Genomic DNA, 21,690 nt, shown 5'->3' on the forward strand with positions numbered 1-21,690 from the left:
ACAAATCATATAAAGGGTACCATTATCATTACATTGTTTCTAATGGTAGAAAATTTCTACATCACTTTGTATTTATTTTGGGTTAAAAAAGTCAACAAAAATAAGAGTTTTAGACTGGTTTAATTTTATAGAGATATATGCTCAATCCCAATGAATCAAACACCAGAACATGTAACAGATGTATCATGTCCATGTCCATATGGATTGAACCATACAAAACAGGCAATGTTGGAATAGTTTTGAAAAACATAACAGATCCATATGGTTTAACAAAACAGCAATAACTAAACTGACAACTTAATCATCACTTTGAGTCAACTTTTGTCTTCAATCATATACTGGCTAAGACAAAGTAAACTGAAAAAGAGATTTACCAAGCATGACTAATACATCTCCTTGCTAAGTTATGTTCTAAGTTATAGGCTCAAAGCAGAAAAAAATGGAAAGAAAGAAGAAAAATTAAAAAGAGGAACAGAGGAAGAACAACAACAAAAAGAACCAAAAGAAAAATAAAATAGATCACGAGGTAGTTTTTCTTTTCTTTTCTTTTTTTTTTTTTTTTTTAATATTTATTTTTCAGTTCTCGGCGGACACAACATCTTTGTTGGTATGTGGTGCTGAGGATCGAACCCGGGCCGCATGCATGCCAGGCGAACGCGCTACAGCTTGAGCCACATCCCCAGCCCCCAGTTTTTCTTTTTTTAAAAAATATTTTTTTAGTTGTCAATGGACCTTTATTTTATTTATATATGGTGCTGAGAATCGAACCTAGTGCCTCACACATGCTAGGCAAGTGTTCCATCACTGAGCTACAACCCCAGTTAGGTAGCTCTTTCTTTAAAACAGGTTTTTAGGTTAATCAGTGGATACTAAGCTACATTTAAGAGTCAAAAGTTCTGGTACACTACTGCACAGGGAGGGACTATAGATAAGAAGTATGTACTGTAAAAGTGGGGTGCAGGGGTACATGCCAATAATTCCAGAAGCTCGGGAGATGAAGGCAGGAAGATGGCCAGTTGAAAGTCAGCCTCAGCAAAAGCGAGGTGCTAAGCAACTCAGTGAGACCCTGTCTCTAAATAAAATACATAAAGGGCTGGGGATAAACTCAGTGGCTAATCATCCCTGGGTTTAATCCATGGTATCAAAAAAATAAAATAAATTGACAATCATTGCACAATGTCTACATATAGCAAAAAATATGATATACCACTGATATGTACAATTTTTATTTTTGTAATCAGTTAAATAAAGGAAGAAAAGCGTTTTCCAAATTGTTATTTCTAGGATTCAACGTTGTGAATATAGAGAACTGATGCAAATGTGTATTACTAAATCTGCTACTTACATGTCTAAAACACGTGCAGATTATTTACTGAGCGCTTAGTTTGTGCTATTACAAACATTACATACTTTTTTTTTTTTGAGATAGGGTCTTACTATTGCTTAGTAGGGCCTTGCTAAATTGCTGAGGCTGGCCTTCTGCCTCAGCCTCCCTAGTTGCTCTATTACAGGAATGTACCACCACACCCAGCTTCATGTTTTTTCATTATATATGAGAGCAACATGAAGTTGGTGATTTCACAGTGGTCAGATTATTGCCCTCAATCAATGACATCATAGCCATTAAGAAATGAGTTAAGTAAGGGTGGGGCATAGCTCAGGAGAAGAGTATCTGACTGTAGGAATGAGTTGAGATTTAAGGCTATCTATAGTTCCAAAGCCTATATTTTTCTTAACTCATCCTAATACACAAACTCAATTGTTGTGCAAGAAGTATTAAAAAAAAAAAAATTAAGGGCTGGGGTTTGGCTCAGAGGTAGAGTGCTTACCTAGCATGTGTGAGGCACTGGGTTAGATCCTCAGTACCACATAAAAATAAAATAAAGGTATTATGTCCACCTACAACTAAAAAATAAATATTAAAAAAAATTTAAGGGCATTCTACTCAGTGGTAGATTGCTTACCTAGCATGTATAAAGCCTTGGGTTTGATCCTCAGTACTGGTGGGTAGGGGGGATTCATTCTGTATGGTTTAAATGTGTTGTTGAGCAAAGAAATTTAGCAGTAAAAGGAATAAAATAACCATTTCATGTGCTGAGAAGCAGTATAACACTCATTTTATTTAAAGGAAAAAAAATTCAAAGATACCTTTAAAATTAATTCAACAAGCAATGTGAGGTTCTATACATATAAAGTTTCAGTCCCAAAATTATCTGGTTAGAGAGAGAAGCAAAAGAGGTGAAGATTCACCATAATAAATGGAACTGGAAATAATCAAATACCCACCATTTTGTTAAGTACAGCAGGCTCTTGATTAGTCATATCTTGGCTATCCAATCTTCTGCATTTTCCCCAGGTGATGTCACAGCAAAAGAGAGAAAAAAAAAAGGTATACGTGACATACATAAATTTCAGGCTCTTCACGTATGCTAATGACATACTAAGAGGGTCCTTTTGGTATTATTTAAATGCCATGTTATCTCAGGCATATTTTTCTCTTTTCCAAGAAGTTCAGCAAAGGATTTACTCTATCCAGCCAAATTTTGGCTTTAAAATATTATACACAAGAATTTATATGGTGCTAAGAAGATATGAATATTAAGTTCATATTTGCAAGAAAATGCTTAATTGCAAGAATATTTTATCAACATTTTCTCTGAATGGAAGGATACAGTTGTAGAAAAATTATGTGTTGGCACTACTGAATCAATGTAGGAATATAAAAATGAAACAAAGTAAGAAGAATGAAGAAATCAACCAGGCCTGGTGGTACATGACTGTAATCCCAGCAACTTCGGAGGCTAAGGCAGGAGGATCACAAGTTTGAGGCCAGCCTCAGCAGTTTAGCATGGCTCTAAGCAACTAATGGAGACCCTGTTTTGAAATAAAACGTAAAACCAGCTGTGGGTATAACTCAGTGGTAAAGTGCCTCTGGGTTCAATCCCCAGTACAAAAATAAATAAATAAATAAATGAATAAAAATATACCAAAAAAATCAAATTGTACAAAAAAAAAATTCCATTCCATTTTCTTTTAATAAAATCTTCCAGAGTGGGAAGTATCCCTGGGTTCAATCCCTATCACCACCTAAATAAATGAATAAATAAATACCATTTTGTAGCATAATACAACTAAGATCTGAGTTGTGTTTGAATCTAACATAATATCTGGCACAATGTACATATTTTAGATGTTTTGGTAAAGTTTATATGTATTTATTTATTAAACCAAAAAGTTTAAAAATGTCCCTTATCATTATTCTGACTTTGTCTTTCTTACACTATAAACCATAGGGAAAATTACTAATTCATTTTCACTCTATATTGATTTTTACTTTAGTCCAGATAAGTAAAATTTTATAATTAAAATTCTGTTTCATCCAGGTGAAGTGGCACATGCCTCTAATCCCAGCAACTCAGGAGGCTGAGGTAAGAGAATTCCAAGTTCAAAGTCAGCCTTAGCAACCTAGGTAGGCCCTGAGCAACTTAGCACGACCCTGTCTCAAAATAAAATATAAAACCAGCTAGGGATGTAGCTCAGTAGTTAAGTGCCCTTGGGTCTAATCCCTGCTACCCAAAAAAGGAAAGAAAAAAAAATTACTTCAAAGAGCAACTTAATTGAAGGAGGAAAACTTGACTTTTTCTTAAATTTTATTATTAAAAGGTGTATAACAAAGCCAGTTGCAGTGGCTCCTACTGTAAGCCCAGCAACTCAGGAGGTTGAGACAGGAATATTCAAAGTTCCAGGTCAGCCTCAGCAACTTGTCTCAAAAGGGATGAGGCTCAGTGGCTAAGTGACCCTAGGTTCAATCACTGCTACCAAAAACAAAAAACAAAAACAAAACAAAAAAAAAAAAAAAAGGAAAAGAAAAGAAAGCTGGGGATGTAGCTCAATGATAAAGCACCCTGGGTCAGAGAGAGACATAAAGGGAGGAAGGAAGGGTGGGTTTGTTGGTTGGGGATACAGCTCAGTGGTAGGGTGCCTCTGGGTTCAATCCCCATTAAAACCAAAAAATAATTCTAATGGTCTCTTCAAATATCTTAACAAAAACAAGGAGTGATCAGAAACTTGAAAATGACCAGCTTTTAACAATTCATGGATATGCAAATTTCAACTGAAGAGCTTTCATACTTCCCAATCATCACTGTTAATGTGACTAGAATCCATCCTTATTCAAAGATGATCTCACATGAAATGATACTGCCATCCTTTTGTAAAAATCTGAGGTTCTGTATCACTTATGAAAGTATAAAGACTACGGCATAAATGTCAGCCTTCTGGCACTATCCAAAGACGGACATTGAAAATGAGGACAGTGTATTTTTAACCAATAGGCTTGTAAACCTATACCTGGTGTATACAAAGTTCTGCTTGCTCTGCCAACAGTCATCTGTTGCAGATGCTTCAACAGAAGAGTTGCTGGAAAAAACACATCAAGTGTAGAAGACAAATTCAAAAATAGAAAACACTACCCTTGGACTCTGAACTCTCTTCAAAGGTGGTTTTAAAGTTCTTAGATCTGGGATCTTCAAATGTGTACTGGAAAAAAATGTGAAAACTGAAGAAAATTTATTCCGTATTCTTTCAATATGAGGCTAAGGTTTCTACCATAGCAGTGTTCATGACAAGGGATGTGTAGAACAAGGCTAAAGACTGAATAAGAGGTAAGAATTTCATTTAAATGGCACAAACTTGATAAGTAAATATTCTAGATATGGTATGTCATTCTAATATTTCACAAGTCAATTAATGAAAATCGGTATGTCTACATGAAAAAAATTCATTTGCTTTAAAACAGGTCTTAAAGTATCCGAATGCAAACTAAGTATTTTTAAAGACCTGTATATTTTCTTTTTGAACCCAGGGGCACTCTTCAACTGACCTACATCCCCAACCCTTTTGATTCTTTTTTGAGTCTGGGTCTCACTATGTTGTTGCCCAGGCTGGGTTCAAACCTGCGATTCTCCTGCCTCTGCCACCACTCCCCATTCCCCGCAAGCTTATTTTTTGTTTGTTTGTTTGTTTTAAAGATGTCACTTTTTTAGAAGGGTTAGCACATGAAAAAGCAAACTATAAATTTGTTGTTGTTGTTTTGTAAGGTTAGAATCATTTTCTTGTGGCATTTCAATAATTCTCCCTGAGAATTTTAATTCAGCAATGAAAAAAGATTGCACAAACGGGAAAGTGAAACTTACTCAATAGATATAACACAAAAATGAAACTGAATAAAAGGGATAATAGAGGAGGAAAGAGAATAAGAAATAAATTTCAAAGGTTTTTTTATTTAAAAATTAGCAATTCTGGGCTGGGGTTGTGGCTCAGTGGTAGAGCCCTCATCTAGCACATGCAAGGCCCTGGGTTTGATCCTTAGCACCACATAAAAATAAATAAAATAAAGGTATCATGTCCAACTACAACTTTAAAAAAAAATTAAAATAAATAAGTAAATAAATTAGCAATTCATACAAATTATCTTGGTAAAAACAGATCAGTCAGAATTTAAGCACTTGTGAAAATGGACAATATCAGAGCTGAGAATGCATTCCTTTATCCTTCCTGCTCTCATTAATTCTAATACCCAATGGCAGTTTTCAAGATGAATAAACCAGGACAGGTAGAAATTAAGTAACTGATACTGATGACCCTTGAGGCACCCTTGAGTTCTTCTGCCCTTGACTTTGTCCTAGAACAATAGCACAGATGGCAAGCTCTGTCCACAGATGCGGAGCTTAGGTAATACAACCAAGCAAAGGGCTGAGGGTATAGCTCCGGTGGTAGAGCACTGGGTTTGATCCTGGGTTTGATCCCCAGTACCACCAAAAAAAAAAAAAAAAAAAGCTAACTACTTTATGAAATGGCCTGCTGCAGATTTAATTTTTCCAATTTAAAGTTGGGGGGTTAAATGGGGCTGGGGTTATGGCTTAGCAGTAGAGCTCTTGCCTGGTATTTAAATTATTTAAATATAACTTAGCATACTGTCTCAGGCTTTTACTGTAATATACATATTTGAATCTTGAGAACATTGTTTACTTTTTTTTTGGGGGGGGCAGATAGCAGTGCTGGGGATGGAACCCACAGTGCTATACCACTGAGGTACATCCTCAGCCCCATGTATGAATCTTAATTCTCAATATTCAAGTTGTTACATCAGCAATACAACTTTTATCAACTTATAAAATATATCAGTGTAATCTCAGTCTATAATACCCTGAGGTAAGGCTCAGAGGCACACAACAAAAACTAATTATTATTCTAAGCCAAAATAAACTATACCTAATCCTAGTGACACAAAGCATGTAGCTACCATCAAAACCAAATCACAGAGCAAATGAATGAAAAGCAAACTTGGATCTTACATTATTTTTCCCCCAACTTTGAAACACTATTTAGTGTATTTTGCTTCCTCCTAACATCAAAATGCCAAACAAGAAACTCTTAGAATGCATAAAATGTAATTTCTCAGCCCAAGACACTTGAAACTTTTATACATTCAGATCTTTGCAAACTATAGTTTTATACTACAATGGATTGTTCTACTTTTATTTCCTAATTTGAATTTTTAAATGCCCCAAATTTTCAACAAGATAAAGAATCAAAAAACTATCATATAAAAAGTTAAACACAAGAAACTCATGTTTACATGAAATGCACACACTTACCCTGAAGGTAACCGGACCGGCTACACAAGCGAAAGAAAATTCTTCCTGTCTGAGAAGGACTAATATAGAACAAGGTGCAACTGAGGGCGGTTCCAAAAGCCTTAACCAAGCCCTATGCAAAAACAGTCTTGTGACGCACTTCTGCACAGTGCTTTATTATGCTTTGGGTGACAGCCCTCCTGGCTCTGAGCTAAGTCACCAGACTACAGAGTACAAGCAATTGGAAAAAAAACCTCGATAGTTAATTAAGAGAAGGAAAATCGGTACTATTATAACACTGACAGCCAGCTCTGCAGTGTAAGAAGGAACCTCTACATTAACGCATGCATTCCCTTCCTTGTGGTGTTTTGGTTTGTCGGGTGCTTAGGAAAAGTGCACTTTTCAGCATAAATACTATATTTCAATACAAAGTAAAAAAAAAAAAAGGCTTGGTAGGTGGTGGAGGGCACTGGGGAAAAGAGGATAGAAAGCTATTGCTCAATGGGTACACAATTTCTGTTTGGGGAGATGAAAAGAATTCTGAAGGTGGATGAATGATGGAGCTGGTTGTACAACAATGTAAATGTACTTAAAGCCACCAAACTACACTTAAAAATGGCTAAATGTCCAGGTTGGGGGCACATGCCTGTAATACCAGGGGGAGGCTAAAGTAGGAAGATCACAAGTTTGAAGCCAGTCTGGGCAACCAAGTGAAACCCTGTTTCGAAATTTTAAAAGGGCTGAAAATGTAGCTCAGTAGTAGAGTGCCAGTCTTGCCTGTGTGAGGCTCTGGGTTCAATTCCCAGTATCAGAAGGTGAAGGTTATTTAAAAAAAAAAAGTTAAAGTGGTATATTTTATGTTACAAGAATTTTACTTATAAGTAAAAATAAAAGATCTCATTTTAGGCTTGTGAACAAAGACATGATGCAGTCAATAGAATATGAGTAGTCTTTACTACAGGGCAGTAGGTTTAAAGTGATTTTTATGTATATCTACATATTTTTTCATATTTAAAAATAAAGTTTAATAAGACAATGACATAAAATATGAATACTAAGCTTTATTTAAAAAAAAATGGAAGAACTGGGCCTGGCAGCCTGCCATCCCAACTGCTTGGAAGTCTTGGGCAGTGGTGCACAGCTGTAATCTGATCTGCTCAGGAGACTGAGGCAGGAGTTCAAGCTTAAGCCTCCAGAGCACCTGGGACTACAGGTGACCAGGTCTAGCTCTTTCAAGATCAGTTGAGGCAACAAGGGAGAGTTTGTCTCAAAAAGAAAAAAAACAAAACAAAAAACCTGGAAAAATGTTCCTTTTCTGTTAAAAATAAAAGCAGCGGGGGGAAAAAATACAATAGATTCACAGACTAGATTAAAGAAGTTTGAAGTTTTCTATAAAAAAAGAAGAAAAGAAAGAAAGAAAAAACAGCAATGGAACTGTTGTGATTAAAATATTTTTATTTTTTTGAAGAGAACCAGTCTTGCTCTTAAACTGAGTAGTAGGTTGGCAATATGCTAATATCATGTCAGGACCTGAGAGATAAGTTAGAATATGAGCTCAGGGAAGTTTTATCATTAGGAACATAACTAACCCACAAATATGTAAATATATATTATTTTATCAGCACTCTCTACTCTGCAGGCAATATTTCAGCTTTTTCAGTAAACTGAATTAGCATTCTGTATTAAGCACAACATAAAAAGGTTTTAATTGCTTTTTAAAAAAAAATTTATTTATGTGGTGCTGAGAACTGAACCCAATGCCTCACACATGCTAGGCAGGTGCTCTGCCACCAAACCACAACCCCAGCCCCTTGTTTTTTCTTTTAGAGATCAAGTCTTGCTTGTATTTTCCAGTTTGCAACTCCTGGACTCAAACCATCCTCCTGCCTCGGCCTTCCAAGTAGCTGAGATTACAGGTATGCACCACCCAGCTCAATTTTGTTTGATTTATCCTAAGGAATAGGTCAATGTACAAATATTTTGTTGCAAGGAAGTTTATTGCAGATTTGTTTTATAACACTGGGATACTGCAGACCTCAATGCCAATACCTAAATGATCAATAATACAGGAGAAGCCAGTGCAGTGATGCATACCTGTAATCCCAGCTACTCAAGAGGCTGAGAGGCATGAGGACCAACAAGTTTGAGGCCAACCTGGGTAATGTAGTGAAACCCTTAACAAAATTTTAAAAGGTGGGGGGAGGGGCTGTAACAATACAGGAGGAATGGATAAATTGCAATGCACACATGAAATTTAAAAATTAAGCAGCTCTTGGGCTGAGGATATAGTAGAGTGCTTGCCTCCCATGCATAAGGCCCTAGGTTCAATCACTAGCACCACACACACACAAAATAAATAAATAAATAAATAAATAAAAAGCAGCTCTTAAAATTTATTATGAAAAATAACTAAATGTATTAAATTCTAAGTACCTGACATTCCTCATTCCATGTAATACTTAAAATAATCCTAAACTGGGTACGGTGGTACATACCTTTAGTCCCAACAATTTGGGAGGCAGAGGCAGGAGGATTGCAAATTCAAAGCCAGCCCTGGCAACCTAATAAGGCCCTAAGCAACTCAGCAAAACCCTGTTCCAAAGTTTAAAAAAAGGGGGGGGAGGGGATGGGGATGTGGCTCCCTAGTAAAACACCCCTGGGTTCAATCCCCAATACCAAAAAATCAAAACAAAAGGAATCTAGAAGGCATGTGCTATTAACATCCTCATTTTACAGTAAATTAAAGCTTATAGCTGGTAACTGGCAGAAATGGATTGAAAAACAGGCTTCTCTGACTACAGAATCCATTCCTGCAGATTACTAGATGGTACACATACATTGAAATGTACATGGTGTACTACTGAAATATATACAATCTACATGGTACTCATTGAGACATACATGGTCTAATATTGTAAGGAGCCAAAAAGTTGAGTATCTAAAGCAAGAGCCCTATTTTGGGAGGAAAAATCTTTGTATAAGAATGTCTAAGGAATAATAAATAAATGATCATATCAGTGATGTGTTTAGGTGCCATATGTATTTTATTTTTTGGTACTAAAGGATAAATCCAGGGGCACCTTACCACTAAGCTACACCCCCAGTCCTGTGGCTCAAGTGGTAGCACACTCGCCTGGCATGCGTGAGGCACTGGGTTCGATCCTCAGCACCATAAAAAAATAAATAAATAAAGATATGGTGTCCACCTAAAAAAAAAATTAAAAAGTAAATATTAAAAAAAAAAGAAAATGTACCACAAGAAAAGAACAAGGGCATAAGAGAAGCATAAGAAAATGAATTTTGCTTCAAGTAATTTATTATTTTCAGACTAGATACAAAGAAGCAAGAAGTCATAAAAACAGGTTCTTTAGCAGCAGGATGGACTTTGATCTCTGTTCATAATGAATGCATCCTGTTGCTTTGGAGTTTCCTTACTCACTATCATACAAACAGAAACCATTCATATTGCTCCTATTGGCAAGCTCCAGATTTTAAATTAATATACAAAAGAGCAGAGAACTTCTCATACAGAACTCAAATTCCTGCAAGATTATTTTCCTCCCATTATCACACTGAAATTGGAAGTCTGTTTTTATTATTAACAAGTATGGATGTCTTTGTCAATGGAGAGGGAATATATACTCACACTTCTGAATAACTAGTCAGAGCTTTTTACATACTGTCAATTATTCAATGAACCTGAAATGCTGAAAATTACCACTTCCTATTTTGCTACCAAAACATTTCTCAGGCTGAATGTGGTGGTGGTACATGCCTATAATACTAGAGACCTGGGAGGCTGATTCCAAGTTCAAGGCCAGCCTCAGGAATTTAGCAAGACCCTAAGCAACTTAGTGAGACCTGTTTCAAAATCAGAAATACAAAGGGCTGGAAATGTAATTTGGTGGTAAGCACCCCAGGTTCTATTCCCAGTACCCCCTCCCCCCGCAAAAAAAAGTTTCTTTGAAGCCGGACATAGCAATGCACATCTATAATTTCCGGGTACACCTATAATCCCTGCAACTCAAGATACTAAAGCAAGAGGATCATAAATTGGAAGCCAGCCTCAGCTATTTAGTGAAACACTGTTGTAAAATAAAAATTAAAACTGCTGGGGACCTAGCTCAATGGTAAAGTGCCCCTGGGTTCACTTCTGAGTACTTTTAGATGAAAAAGTGAAAGAAAAAAAAAAAGGACATATTTGTACACAACCCTTGACCCCCCCCCCCCAAATCCATTTAAACAATCACAGACAAGTACAAACACAGTAGCTACAAATACATTCACTGATCCATTGTTTACAGTAATGAAAAATGGGGGAAAGCCGACACAGTGGCACACGCCTATAATCCCAGAGGCTCGGAGGCTGAGGCAGGAGGACCACGAGTTCAAGCCAGCCTCAGGAACAGCAAGGTGCTAAGTAATTCAGTGAGACCCTGTCTCTAAAATACAAAACAGGGCTGGGGAGATGGCTCAGTGGTCGAGTGCTCCTGAGTCCAATCCCCAGTACCAAAAAAAACCAAAAACAAAAACAAAACACAACCCTAAAAATAATGGGGGAAAACAATCTAAAATGTTCAACAATGAAGAACTGGCTAAATAAATTATAGTAAGTATTAAATTTGTGATCAGGGAATAAATTAATTAGAGAAACATTATTAACAATGTCACAGTATGATGTCATTTATAGAAAAACTATACTTAATTTTCATATGCATAGAAGATAACAAAAGGAGGACTGAGGATGTAGCCTAAAGGAAGAGGGCTTGTCTAGCATGCATGAAGCCCTGGGTTAAATCCCCAGCACCCCAATAAATAAATAAATAAATAAATAAACAAACAAACAAAATGAAAAGGGGTTGGGGATGTAGCTAAATTGACAAGGTGCTTGCCTAGCATGCATGAGATATATGAGGCCCTGGATTCACTATCTAGTACCTCCCTCTCCCGATCTCCCACAAAAAAATAGAAAGAAAATAAAGGAAGCACATGAAGTACAATGATTTTTTTTAAGGCTGTGAAAATTATAAATTACTTTTATTTATCTAAATGCATTAATCATTTTCTACAAACCTTTTTTAATTTTGTGGTGCTCAACATTGTAAGACATAAAAAAAGACTCAAGGGAAAATAGATATTGACAATGAACAAATTCCTTACAAATGATGGATCACAATTCAAGGATTCATGAGACCTTAATTATTAAGATTTTCCATAGGACATAGTGTCACAAGGCTATAATACCAGCTACTCAAAGGCTAACATACAAAGATTATAAGATTGAGGCAGCCTGGGCAATTTAGCGAGACCCTGTCTCAAAAAACAGCTTGAACAGAGTCCTGGGTTCAATCCTCAGTATCGCCCCTGTCTTCCTAAAAAAGACTTCTCTGAAGCTATGTCCATGATTGCAAATCCTTGAAAGTGAACTGCACGAGTTAATATTTTTTGAAATCCACAATGAATCATATGAACTGAGCACATTTTTTATTAGGGAGGATTCCAAAGTGATTCAAATGTATGTGGAAGCTTTATGCTTTATAATAACAATGTTTCTCATACAGTTTTAGTAAAATTAAATATCAGTAGCTTAAAATGAAATCTGAGGGCTCCAATAAAGTATTGCATATAAATAATGTATTTTATAAATTCATTATTTAATTGAATGTACTATAAGAGAGTTTCATATCTAACAGAAAGTTAAGACAAAATTAGCTGTAGTACAGAAAGCAGGGTATAAGAGAATTAATATTTACTGAATAACTTCTATGTGGTATAAACATTTTTTGCTACATTAGGTAAATCTTAACCTGAGAAGACACTACTAAGAATATAATTCTTAATATAAAACCCTGAAGGGTCAAGGGGGCAAGAAGTATTTAGGCAAATAGTCTCCATTCTAAGATAACTGTAAACTGGGCTTAGAAAATTGAAATATTTTGTCTAAGGATAAACCATTAAAAAGTAGCAGAGCTGAAATTTAAAACAACAGATTTATCAACTACTAAGCTTTCACCCATAATCTCATATTTTACACCACTGACTAGTAATAAAACCACAGATTATATGTTGTTTTTTTTTCCAAGAGAATACTTAGAAGTCAGGCACAGAGGCACACACATAATCCCAGCTACTCTGGAAGGCTGGGGCAGAAGGCGTATGAATTTGAGACCAGCCTCACCAATTTAGTGAGAGCCTGTCTTAAAATAAAAAATACCACCAGACATAGGCTGGTGGTAGAGCACTTGTCTAGCATGTGTTAGGACCTGAGGACCTGAGTTCAATCCCAGTACCAAACAAAAACAGAAAAAGATGTTCTGATCCAAATGTGTCTCTGTTCCACTAAAGTAAATGAATCAATCTGTACTGAGATGATGTTCAGATTTTTTACATCTTTGAGACTCAGACCCTAATATCAGAATTAAATACATATACATACACAGAGAATTACAAAACAGTCATGGAATGTGAGACATATTTTCTCACCTTACCAAAATTTGGAACACAAAGACACACACATATAGCACTTATGCCTTAGTATCCACCAGGCATTGGTTTCAGAGTCCCCGAAAATGCCCAAATCCAAGGTGCCCAAGTTCCTTATATAAAACGGCCAGTATTTGCATATGAAATACATGCATCCTCTGGATATTTCAAATCATTTCTATATTACCAATAATACCTCTCAGAATGTAAATACTGTGACAGCAATTGTTATACCGTATTTTTTTAGGGCATAATGACAAGAAAAATGTCTTTATATATTCAATAAAACATAATTGTTTTTTCAATTTTTTTTGTTTAGGATTTGAGGATAAGCCATCCCCAAATACACAGGTACACACGCACAAACACACACACACAAAGTTGTGCACAAAATAGAATGAAACATCTATATAATATGTAGTTTGAAAAAATTTAAGAATTTTAAAGATCAGGGCTGGGATATAGTTCCATGGTACAGCACTTGCCTACCATGTACAAGGCCCTGGGTTTGATCCCCAGATCAAACACTTTGATCCTTTTTTTTTCCTAAAGAGAAAAAAAAAAATTAAAGATCAGCCATATAGGGCTGGGGATGTGGTTCAAGCGGTAGCGCGCTCGCCTGGCATGCGTGTGGCCCGGGTTCGATCCTCAGCACCAATTCAAACAAAGATGTTGTGTCCGCCGAAAACTAAAAAAAAAAAAGATCAGCCATATATTGATTGACAAAATTACCGAGAAGGAGTAACTTTCCCTAAAAGTTTCAAAGAGAGTCAAGATTAGACTGAATGCTGACTCTGCTACTCACTAGCTACTTCCTAAAAAAAAAAAAAGTCCTAACTAGACTTATTTCTTTTTTGTTTTTATTTATTTATTTATTTATTTTTAGTTGTTGACAGGCCTTTATTTTATTTTTTTATATATGGTGCTGAAAACTGAAGCCTGTGCCTCACACATGCCAGGCAAGTACACTACCACTGAGCCCCAGCCCAGCTCCAGCTAGACTGTGTTTTAAGGATTAAAAAAGGTAAATATACAGGGTGAACTCAATTTAACCCTAAGGTTAAAACCTATCAGTTTTTATTTGCTTTCTAGTTCTAGTTCTCCTTTTTTCTTAAGTCAACTAACAGTGAGATTGTTTTGCAACATTTCAATATACTATAATGCTTTGGTTCTCAACTTGATCCTGTCTCCCTTCATCAGAATGGATCCAATAACTAATTCCTTTGGAATTTTAGGGTAGTGAGACCCTATCTCAAAATATTAAAAAGTGAGCAGGCACAGTGGTGCACACCTGTAATCCTAGTCACTTGAGACGTTGATGTAGAAGGATCACAAATTTAACCCCAGTCTAGACAATTTAGTAAGACCCTGTTCTCAACAAAAACACTCTCTACCCAGTGGTAGAGAGCCCAGGGATTAAATCCCCAGTACAACAACAACAAAAAAACCCCAAAACACTACCACTGAGGCACAACCCTAGCCCCATCTCTTTTTATTTTAAAATGGGGTCTCACTAAGTTGCTGAGGCTGGCCTCAAACTTGTTATCCTACTGTCTCAGTCTCCCCAGTTGCTGGGATTATAGGCATGTGCCATTGCCAACACAATTTTTTAAAAAAGGCTTCACATAGTGATCATACTCCACTGTTTTGCAAAAAAAAAAAAAAAAAAAAAGGGCATAAAATCAGCAATGATTATGCAGTGAAATAGGGATAACAAACTGATCTTGGTTTATGGGTAAGGTGCACAAGCATAAGGTGATCTTCTTTTATTATGATTTGTTTTCTTTTTTCTTTGGTACCAGGGATTGAACTGTGTTTAACCACTGAGCTATATCCCCAGCCCTTTCTAAAATATTTTATTTAGAGACAGGGTCTCACTAAATTGTTGAAGCTGGCTTTGAACTCGCTATCCTCATGCTTCAGCCTCATCAGCGGATGGGATTACAGGCATGTGCCATGACCACTGGCTGTTTTTGTTTTTTGAGACTGGTGCTATGTTGATCAAGCTGATTTTAACTCAGGGCTCAAGGGATCCATTCTCCTGCCTCAGCAACCTTTGGCTGGGACCACACACCTTCAGTATAGCACCTGGCAGATTATGGTGTTTTGTTTTATAAGTAGTACTAGCAATTGAACCCAGCACCTCTCTCATGCTGCCCAAGCATTCTAATTTATTTTAAAATAGGATCTCACTAAATTGTCCATGCTGACCTCAAACTTGCCATCCTTCTGACTCACTCTTCCCAGCCACTGGGATTACAAACATGTGCCACTGCCTCCAGTTATATTATGGTATTCTTAATTCTGTATGCCAAATGGCTGAACAGTTGAAGTAAGGTAAATGAGAGCAAGTGATGTGTTCAGGCTGTGGAGGAGATAAAATGAAGACAGGAAGGATCTTGCAGGCAACACTATCTTCTTCCACTTACTTACAAGAAGGAACTTGCTAAACAAATTAAGCAAACCCTCAATCAACTACTAAACAATTTTGAAATGTACAAGCAACTTGAGAATGAGGAAGAAAGAGACATAACATAGCAGTAGATTGCTTGCCCAGCATCAAACAGGCCCTAGGTTTGATCCCTAATGCCTCCAAAAACAAACAAACAAACAAACAAACAAATAAATAAATGACAAAAACAAAAACAAAGAGAGTGGCGTGTGCGCATGCACCCCCCCACACACACAGAGAGAGAGAGAGAGAGAGAGAGAGAGAGAGAGAGAGAGAGAGAGAGAGAGAATCTGAACAGGAAGATAAACAACACAAGGAAAGCCAGTGGCCCACACCTATAATCCCAGCAATTTAAGAGGCTAAGGCAGGAGACTAATAAATCTGAGGCCAGTCTCAGCAGCTTACCAAGACCCCGTATAAAAATTAAAAATAAAATAAAACAGCTAGGGATGTACCTCAGTGGTAGAGCATACCTGGGTTCAATTCCCAGTACAAAAAGAAAAAGAAAACCTACGGGAAAAAAATGACAAAATGGCATTTAAATCTGCCATGGCTGAAGGTTGTCATACTTGGTTTAAATTTTTTAGATTGTTTAAGCAACTCTGGGAGTTAATGAAAGAATGATAACACAAGAAAGATAACTGTTTTCTAAAACTTATTAAAGACCGCCTGATCACATCACAGCTCTCTCATTTACCTTACTTCAAATGTTATGCCATTTGAGATACAGGTTGGAAGCAGAATTAAGAATACCATAATATAATTGGAGGCAGTGGCACACATTTGTATAAAACAAAGTTGAAGAGTAGAACTGTGCCATGGAGAGAGAAGCCTGCCACCTGCTGACAGAAAAAACTGTGTTGTACGGATTTCCCTGGTGGCTGTTTTTAAGGGTAGGAAAAAACCTGCCAGGTAACACATTTTAAGTAAATGTTTATACTGAAGATACAAATTATAATCTTTAACAGAGAATAAGGATTCCCCAGCACAGTGGCACATGCCTGTAATCCCAGTTATTCAGGAGGATCACAAGTTTGAGGCTAGCCTGGACAGCTTAGTGAGATCCTGTCTTAAAATTTTAAGGGGAAGGTCAAAAACTCTACCACTCAAAGGGCTGGAGTTGTGGCTCAGTGGTAGAGCACTTGCCTGGCATGTGTGAGGCCCTGGGTTTGATCTTAAGCACCACATCTACTGACAACTAAAAGATATTAAAACAATAACAACAAGAACTCTACTTTCCAGCGCGAGGGAGGAGTTGAACTCCTGACTGGCAAAGAGTACAGAAGGTGGACCCCAGTTCTCCTAGTAGACCTCAAACTGCAATAAATTTGGAGACGGCATTGTCTCCTTTATCTTTGCTTAGAGATAAGCCCACTCTCTCCTTGAGAATGCTGGCTGGCTGTTTGAGTCTCAGGTTGTTTTTACTTTACTTTACCCACTTCCACTCTACTGTCATTTGTAATAAAGTTCTCTTGCATGGTAAAAAAAAGGGGGGGGGATGGGATGTGGCTCAGTGGTAAAGCACCCCTGGATTTAATCCCTAGTACCATGAAAAAATCAAAACAACAAAAATATTGAGAACATTCAAACTACTATGAAAATTAAGAATAACCCAAAACACTGCAAAAATTATAAAGTCCTATAGATTTTACCTCTATAATCTGTCTCTTTTCTGTTTTCCTCTTTCTACTGCTTCCATAGCTTTTTAGTGTACACTTGGCTCAGCTACCAGTTTAATCATACTAAAAGGCATTCCAGATTATGTCACTTATTTTGAAAACCATATCCAAAGACTCTTCAGAAAATTTACCACAAATATTCTCATAACAAAGATACTGTGCAATGTGACCACAATATTTTTTTTAATTTTTAATCTTGCCTTTAAAAAATATGAAAGTAATATAGCCAGGCACAGTGGTGCACGCCTATAATTCCAGTGGCTCTGGAGCCTGAGGCAGAAGGATCTCAAGTTCAAGTCCAGCCTCAGTAACTCAGAGAGACCCTGTCTCAAAAAAATAAAAAGGGCTGAGAATGTGGCTCAGTGGTAAAGTGCCCCTGGGTTCAATCCCCAGTAACCTCCCCCACCAAAGTAATACATGCTCAGGATATTTTAAACAGTATGAAATGGTATTTATTTATTTATTTATGTGGTGCCAGGATTGAACCCATTTTGTCATTTTTTCCCCCATAGGTTTTCTTTTTCTTTTTGTACTGGGAGGACCTAACCACTAAGTCACATTCCCAGCCCCGTTTTTGTTATTTTATTTAGAGATGGTCTCACTGAGTTGCTTAGGGCCTTGCTGAATTGCTGAGGCTGGCTTTGAACACATGATCTTCTTGCCTCGGCCTCCGGAGCTACAGAGTATGAAACGTTAATTGATGAAAAGATTGAAGTCTCCTCAGACTCATTCTCCTAAATTCACTATCACCATTAACAACCATAAACAGTTTCAAATGTATGTTTCCAAAAATTTCCAATGGCACACAAACATGTATATTTCTTTTAGAAGCACAAAGGCCATGCAACTTGTTTTTTCCCCTCAGTCACTTTCTCTTTCTTTCTCTCTCTCTTTTTTATGAAGACATTGATGGGGGGCTGGGGCTGGGGCTGTAGCTCTGTGGCAGAGCACTTGGCTCACATGGATGAGGCACAGGGTTCAATCCTCAGCACCACATAAAAATAAACAAATAAAATAAATGTATGTGGTCCATCTACAACTACAAAAATTAAAAAAATATATTTTTAAAAAGACACTGATGGGGGGCTGGAGATGTGGCTCAGCGGTAGCGCGGCCGCCTGGCATGCGTGCCGCCTGGGTTCGATCCTCAGCACCACATACCAACAAAGATGTTGTGTCCGCCGAGAACTAAAAAATAAATACTAAAAATTCTCATTCTCTCTCTCATTCTCTCTCTCTCTCTCCCTCCCTCTCTCCCTCTCCCTCTCCCTCTCCCTCTCCCTCTCTCTCTCCCTCTCTCTCTCTCTCTCTCTCTCCTCTCTCTCCTCTCTTTAAAAAAAAAAAAAAAAAATGGGCTGGAGATGTGGCTCAGCGGTAGAGCGCTCGCCCGGCGTGCGTGCGGCCCGGGTTCCATCCTCAGCACCACATACCAACAAAGATGTTGTGTCCGCCGAGAACTAAAAAATAAATATTAAAAATTCTCTCTCTCTCTCTCTCTCCCCTCTCTCACTCTCTTAAAAAAAAAAAAAAAAAAAAAAAAGACACTGATGGATCTTTATTTTATTCATTCATTTGTATGTGGTACTGAGGATCCACCCAGTGCCTCACACATGCTAGGCAAGTGCTCTACACTGAGCCACAACCCCAGCCCATTGGTCACTATCTCTTGAGCTTCTAAAAATGTTAACTTACACAGATTTATTTTAAGTTACACTCATTTCATTATGTAAATCCATCATGAGTCATTTAATCAATATATGTGAATTCAATAGAGTAAATGAAAGTGCCCATTTTTCTATATCCTCATCACCATGCTTTCTCTTTTATATGGTAATTGTCTGGCAACCCTAATTCTGAGTATTTATGAGCAAATAACCATAAAGTTTTGTGACATATAAAATTTGCACTTTGCAGGTGGTAAGAATATGGATTGTATGAATGGTTTATTTCAGCAGTTATCAAACTTAAACATGAACTGGAATCAATTAAGGACAGTTTCCTTAGCCCACCTGCAGTTGCTTTCAGTTTGTCTGGGATGGGGATAGAGAGTTTGCAATATCTAATATGTTCCTACCTGAAGGTGGGTAGAGAGCCATTTTTATGAAACACTGGCATGTGGGACAGTATATATATTTTTTAATATTTATTTTTTAGTTGTAGTTGGACACAATACCTTTATTTATTTATTTATTTTTATGTGGTGCTGAGGATCGAACCCAGGGCCTCACATGTGCCAGGCAAGAGCTCTACTACTAAGCCACAACCCCAGCCCTGTGAATCACTATATTTCAAAATAAAGTTCTACCCTTCTACCAGTGAGCTACATCCCTATCCCTTTTTAAATTTTATTTTGGGGTAGGGTCTAAATTGTAGAGGCTCGTATTTGCCATTCTCCTGCCTCAGCCTGAGTAGCTGGGATTATAGGATTACAAACATGTACCACCACATCCAGCCAAGAATTGCCCTACTAAGGGAAATCATGTCTACCCCTCATCTACTAATCAGTGGCTAGAGTTGTTAATCCAAGGATGGAAAGTAGAAAGATTTGAGGATGTGATGGCTTTTGGCTACTGTTTCTGGACAAATTTAAATGTTAGTAACCAGTTCCAGGAGGTTTCATCTATAATACAAATGAATTAACAAGAAAAGAAATACGAAAGGGGCTAGGGTTGTGGCTCAGTGGTAGAACACTTGCCTGGCATGTGTGAATCATTGGGTTCGATTCTCAGCATCACATAAGAATAAATAAATAAAGGTCTACTGACAACTAAAAAAATATTAAAGAAAAAAAAAAGAAAGAAATAAGAAAGCCCAGGCATGGTGGCACATGCCTGTAATCCCAGCAGCTCGGAAGGAGAGGCAGGGGGATTGTAAATTCAAAGTCAGCCTCAGCAATTTATCCAGATCTTAGGCAATTCAGCAACAACCTGTCTGTAAATAAAATATATATATTTTAAAAAGGAGTGTGGCTCAGAGGTTATGTGCCTCTGGATTCACTCCACAGTACCAAAAAAAAAAGAGAAAAGAAATAAGAAAAAGAATCATAAAACTGTAATTGTTTTAGGAGGTAATTATTTTTAGCTAACAAAAACAGCTCATTGAGATAAAATTTCTCAGTAAAGTTGAAAATGTGGTTAACTTGTGGCATGAGGAAAACGCACAGGAAATGTGACAAATGTGATTTGAAAGAACAAAGTCATATGGCCTGTTACAAATATTCCCATATTTGGAATATTTATTTCAATGTTTATAAACACTGAAAATCCAGGGATTCAAGGTGATCTTGAATATATGCACTGTCAATGTTATGAGTTTAATGTACTTATATTTTATCCAAACAGCACTAATTGAGCACTGGGGACTGGGGATGCAGCTCAGTGACACGAGCACTTATGAGGCCCTGGGTTCTATTAGCAGTAGAGGAGTTGGGGGGACCTACATGATAGATACATGATAGTGTTAATTCACTGATACAGCAGTTTAAATCTTATTCCCCCCTCCCTTTTCTAAATATAGGCTCAGTAATAGGCTTCACAATACAGCACAAAGGAAATATCTGATATTATCTGAAGATGCAGGAGAGGAAGAAGTTTTGCTAGAAGTTCATCTCCTGGAAAGAAACATGCTTATGTTTCAAAAAACAGCACCCTGCCAGGCACAGAGGTACATGCCTGTAATCCCAGCGTTTCAGGGACCTGAGGTAGTAGGATTGCGAGTTCAAAGCCTGCCTCAGCACCAGGGATGTGCTAAACAACTCAGTGAAACCCTGTCTCTAAAAAACAAAATAGGGCTGGGGATGTGGCTTAGTGGTGCGTGCCCCTGAGTTCAATCCCTGGTACCCCCTGCAGCAAAAAAAATGGGGGAATGGCTTAGTGTTAAAGCACTCACACAGTGCTGGGTTGTGTGAGGCCCTGGGTTCAATCCCTAGCACCACAAAAATAAGTAAATAAATAAATAAAATGCAAAGAGTCACTTGCTGGTTTTCTCCATTGTTTTTCCAGTGGCTGCTCAACCCACTGCAAGTCACAGACCAACTTCTAATCTTGGAGCAGACTGGCAGTGCTGATTCTGCCCCTTCTTGGGAACAATTTCCATTACTTCACCTCTAGCAGTTTTTGACTGTCCTTACTTAACATGCTTTAAATGTTGGCACTGCCAAATTTTCTTCTTCTTTTTTTTTTTTTTGTACCGGGGATTGAACTCAGGGGCACTCAACCACTGAGCCACATCCCCAGCCCTATTTTGTATTTTATTTAGAGAAAGGATCAACCTGAGTTGCTTAGCGCCTCACTTTTGCTGAGGCTGGGTTTGAACTCGGGATCCTCCTGCCTCAGGCTCCTGCAGTGCTGGGATTACAGGTGTACGATACCATACCTGACCTCTCCTTCTTTTTTGCTATAAAACTATGGATGAGAAATCATATCTTTCCTGGTATTAT

General features: G+C 37.5%; 1 protein-coding gene across 3 annotated transcripts in view; it reads right to left on the reverse strand.

Annotated features, from left to right (window-relative positions):
* Nt5c3a (5'-nucleotidase, cytosolic IIIA) overlaps nucleotides 1-21,690 on the reverse strand; it is a 49,053-nt gene that overhangs the window by 19,579 nt on the left and 7,784 nt on the right. The window contains exons 1-2 of one of the 3 annotated variants that reach the window (XM_026401559.2): nucleotides 6,660-6,721; nucleotides 2,287-2,341 (exon numbers count right to left, since the gene is read on the reverse strand). The exons of 1 other annotated variant lie outside the window; for it this stretch is intronic. In XM_026401559.2, coding sequence (XP_026257344.1) covers nucleotides 2,287-2,322 — 36 coding nt within the window. In that variant the 5' untranslated portion in view covers nucleotides 2,323-2,341; nucleotides 6,660-6,721. Of the gene's footprint in view, nucleotides 1-2,286; nucleotides 2,342-6,659; nucleotides 6,722-21,690 lie in introns of those variants that run through there. One more of the 3 variants, XM_026401560.2, reaches the window with a different exon arrangement.

Source organism: Urocitellus parryii, chromosome 3 (genome assembly GCF_045843805.1).
Source record: "Urocitellus parryii isolate mUroPar1 chromosome 3, mUroPar1.hap1, whole genome shotgun sequence".
In the NCBI taxonomy this organism is placed as follows: Eukaryota; Metazoa; Chordata; class Mammalia; order Rodentia; family Sciuridae; genus Urocitellus; species Urocitellus parryii.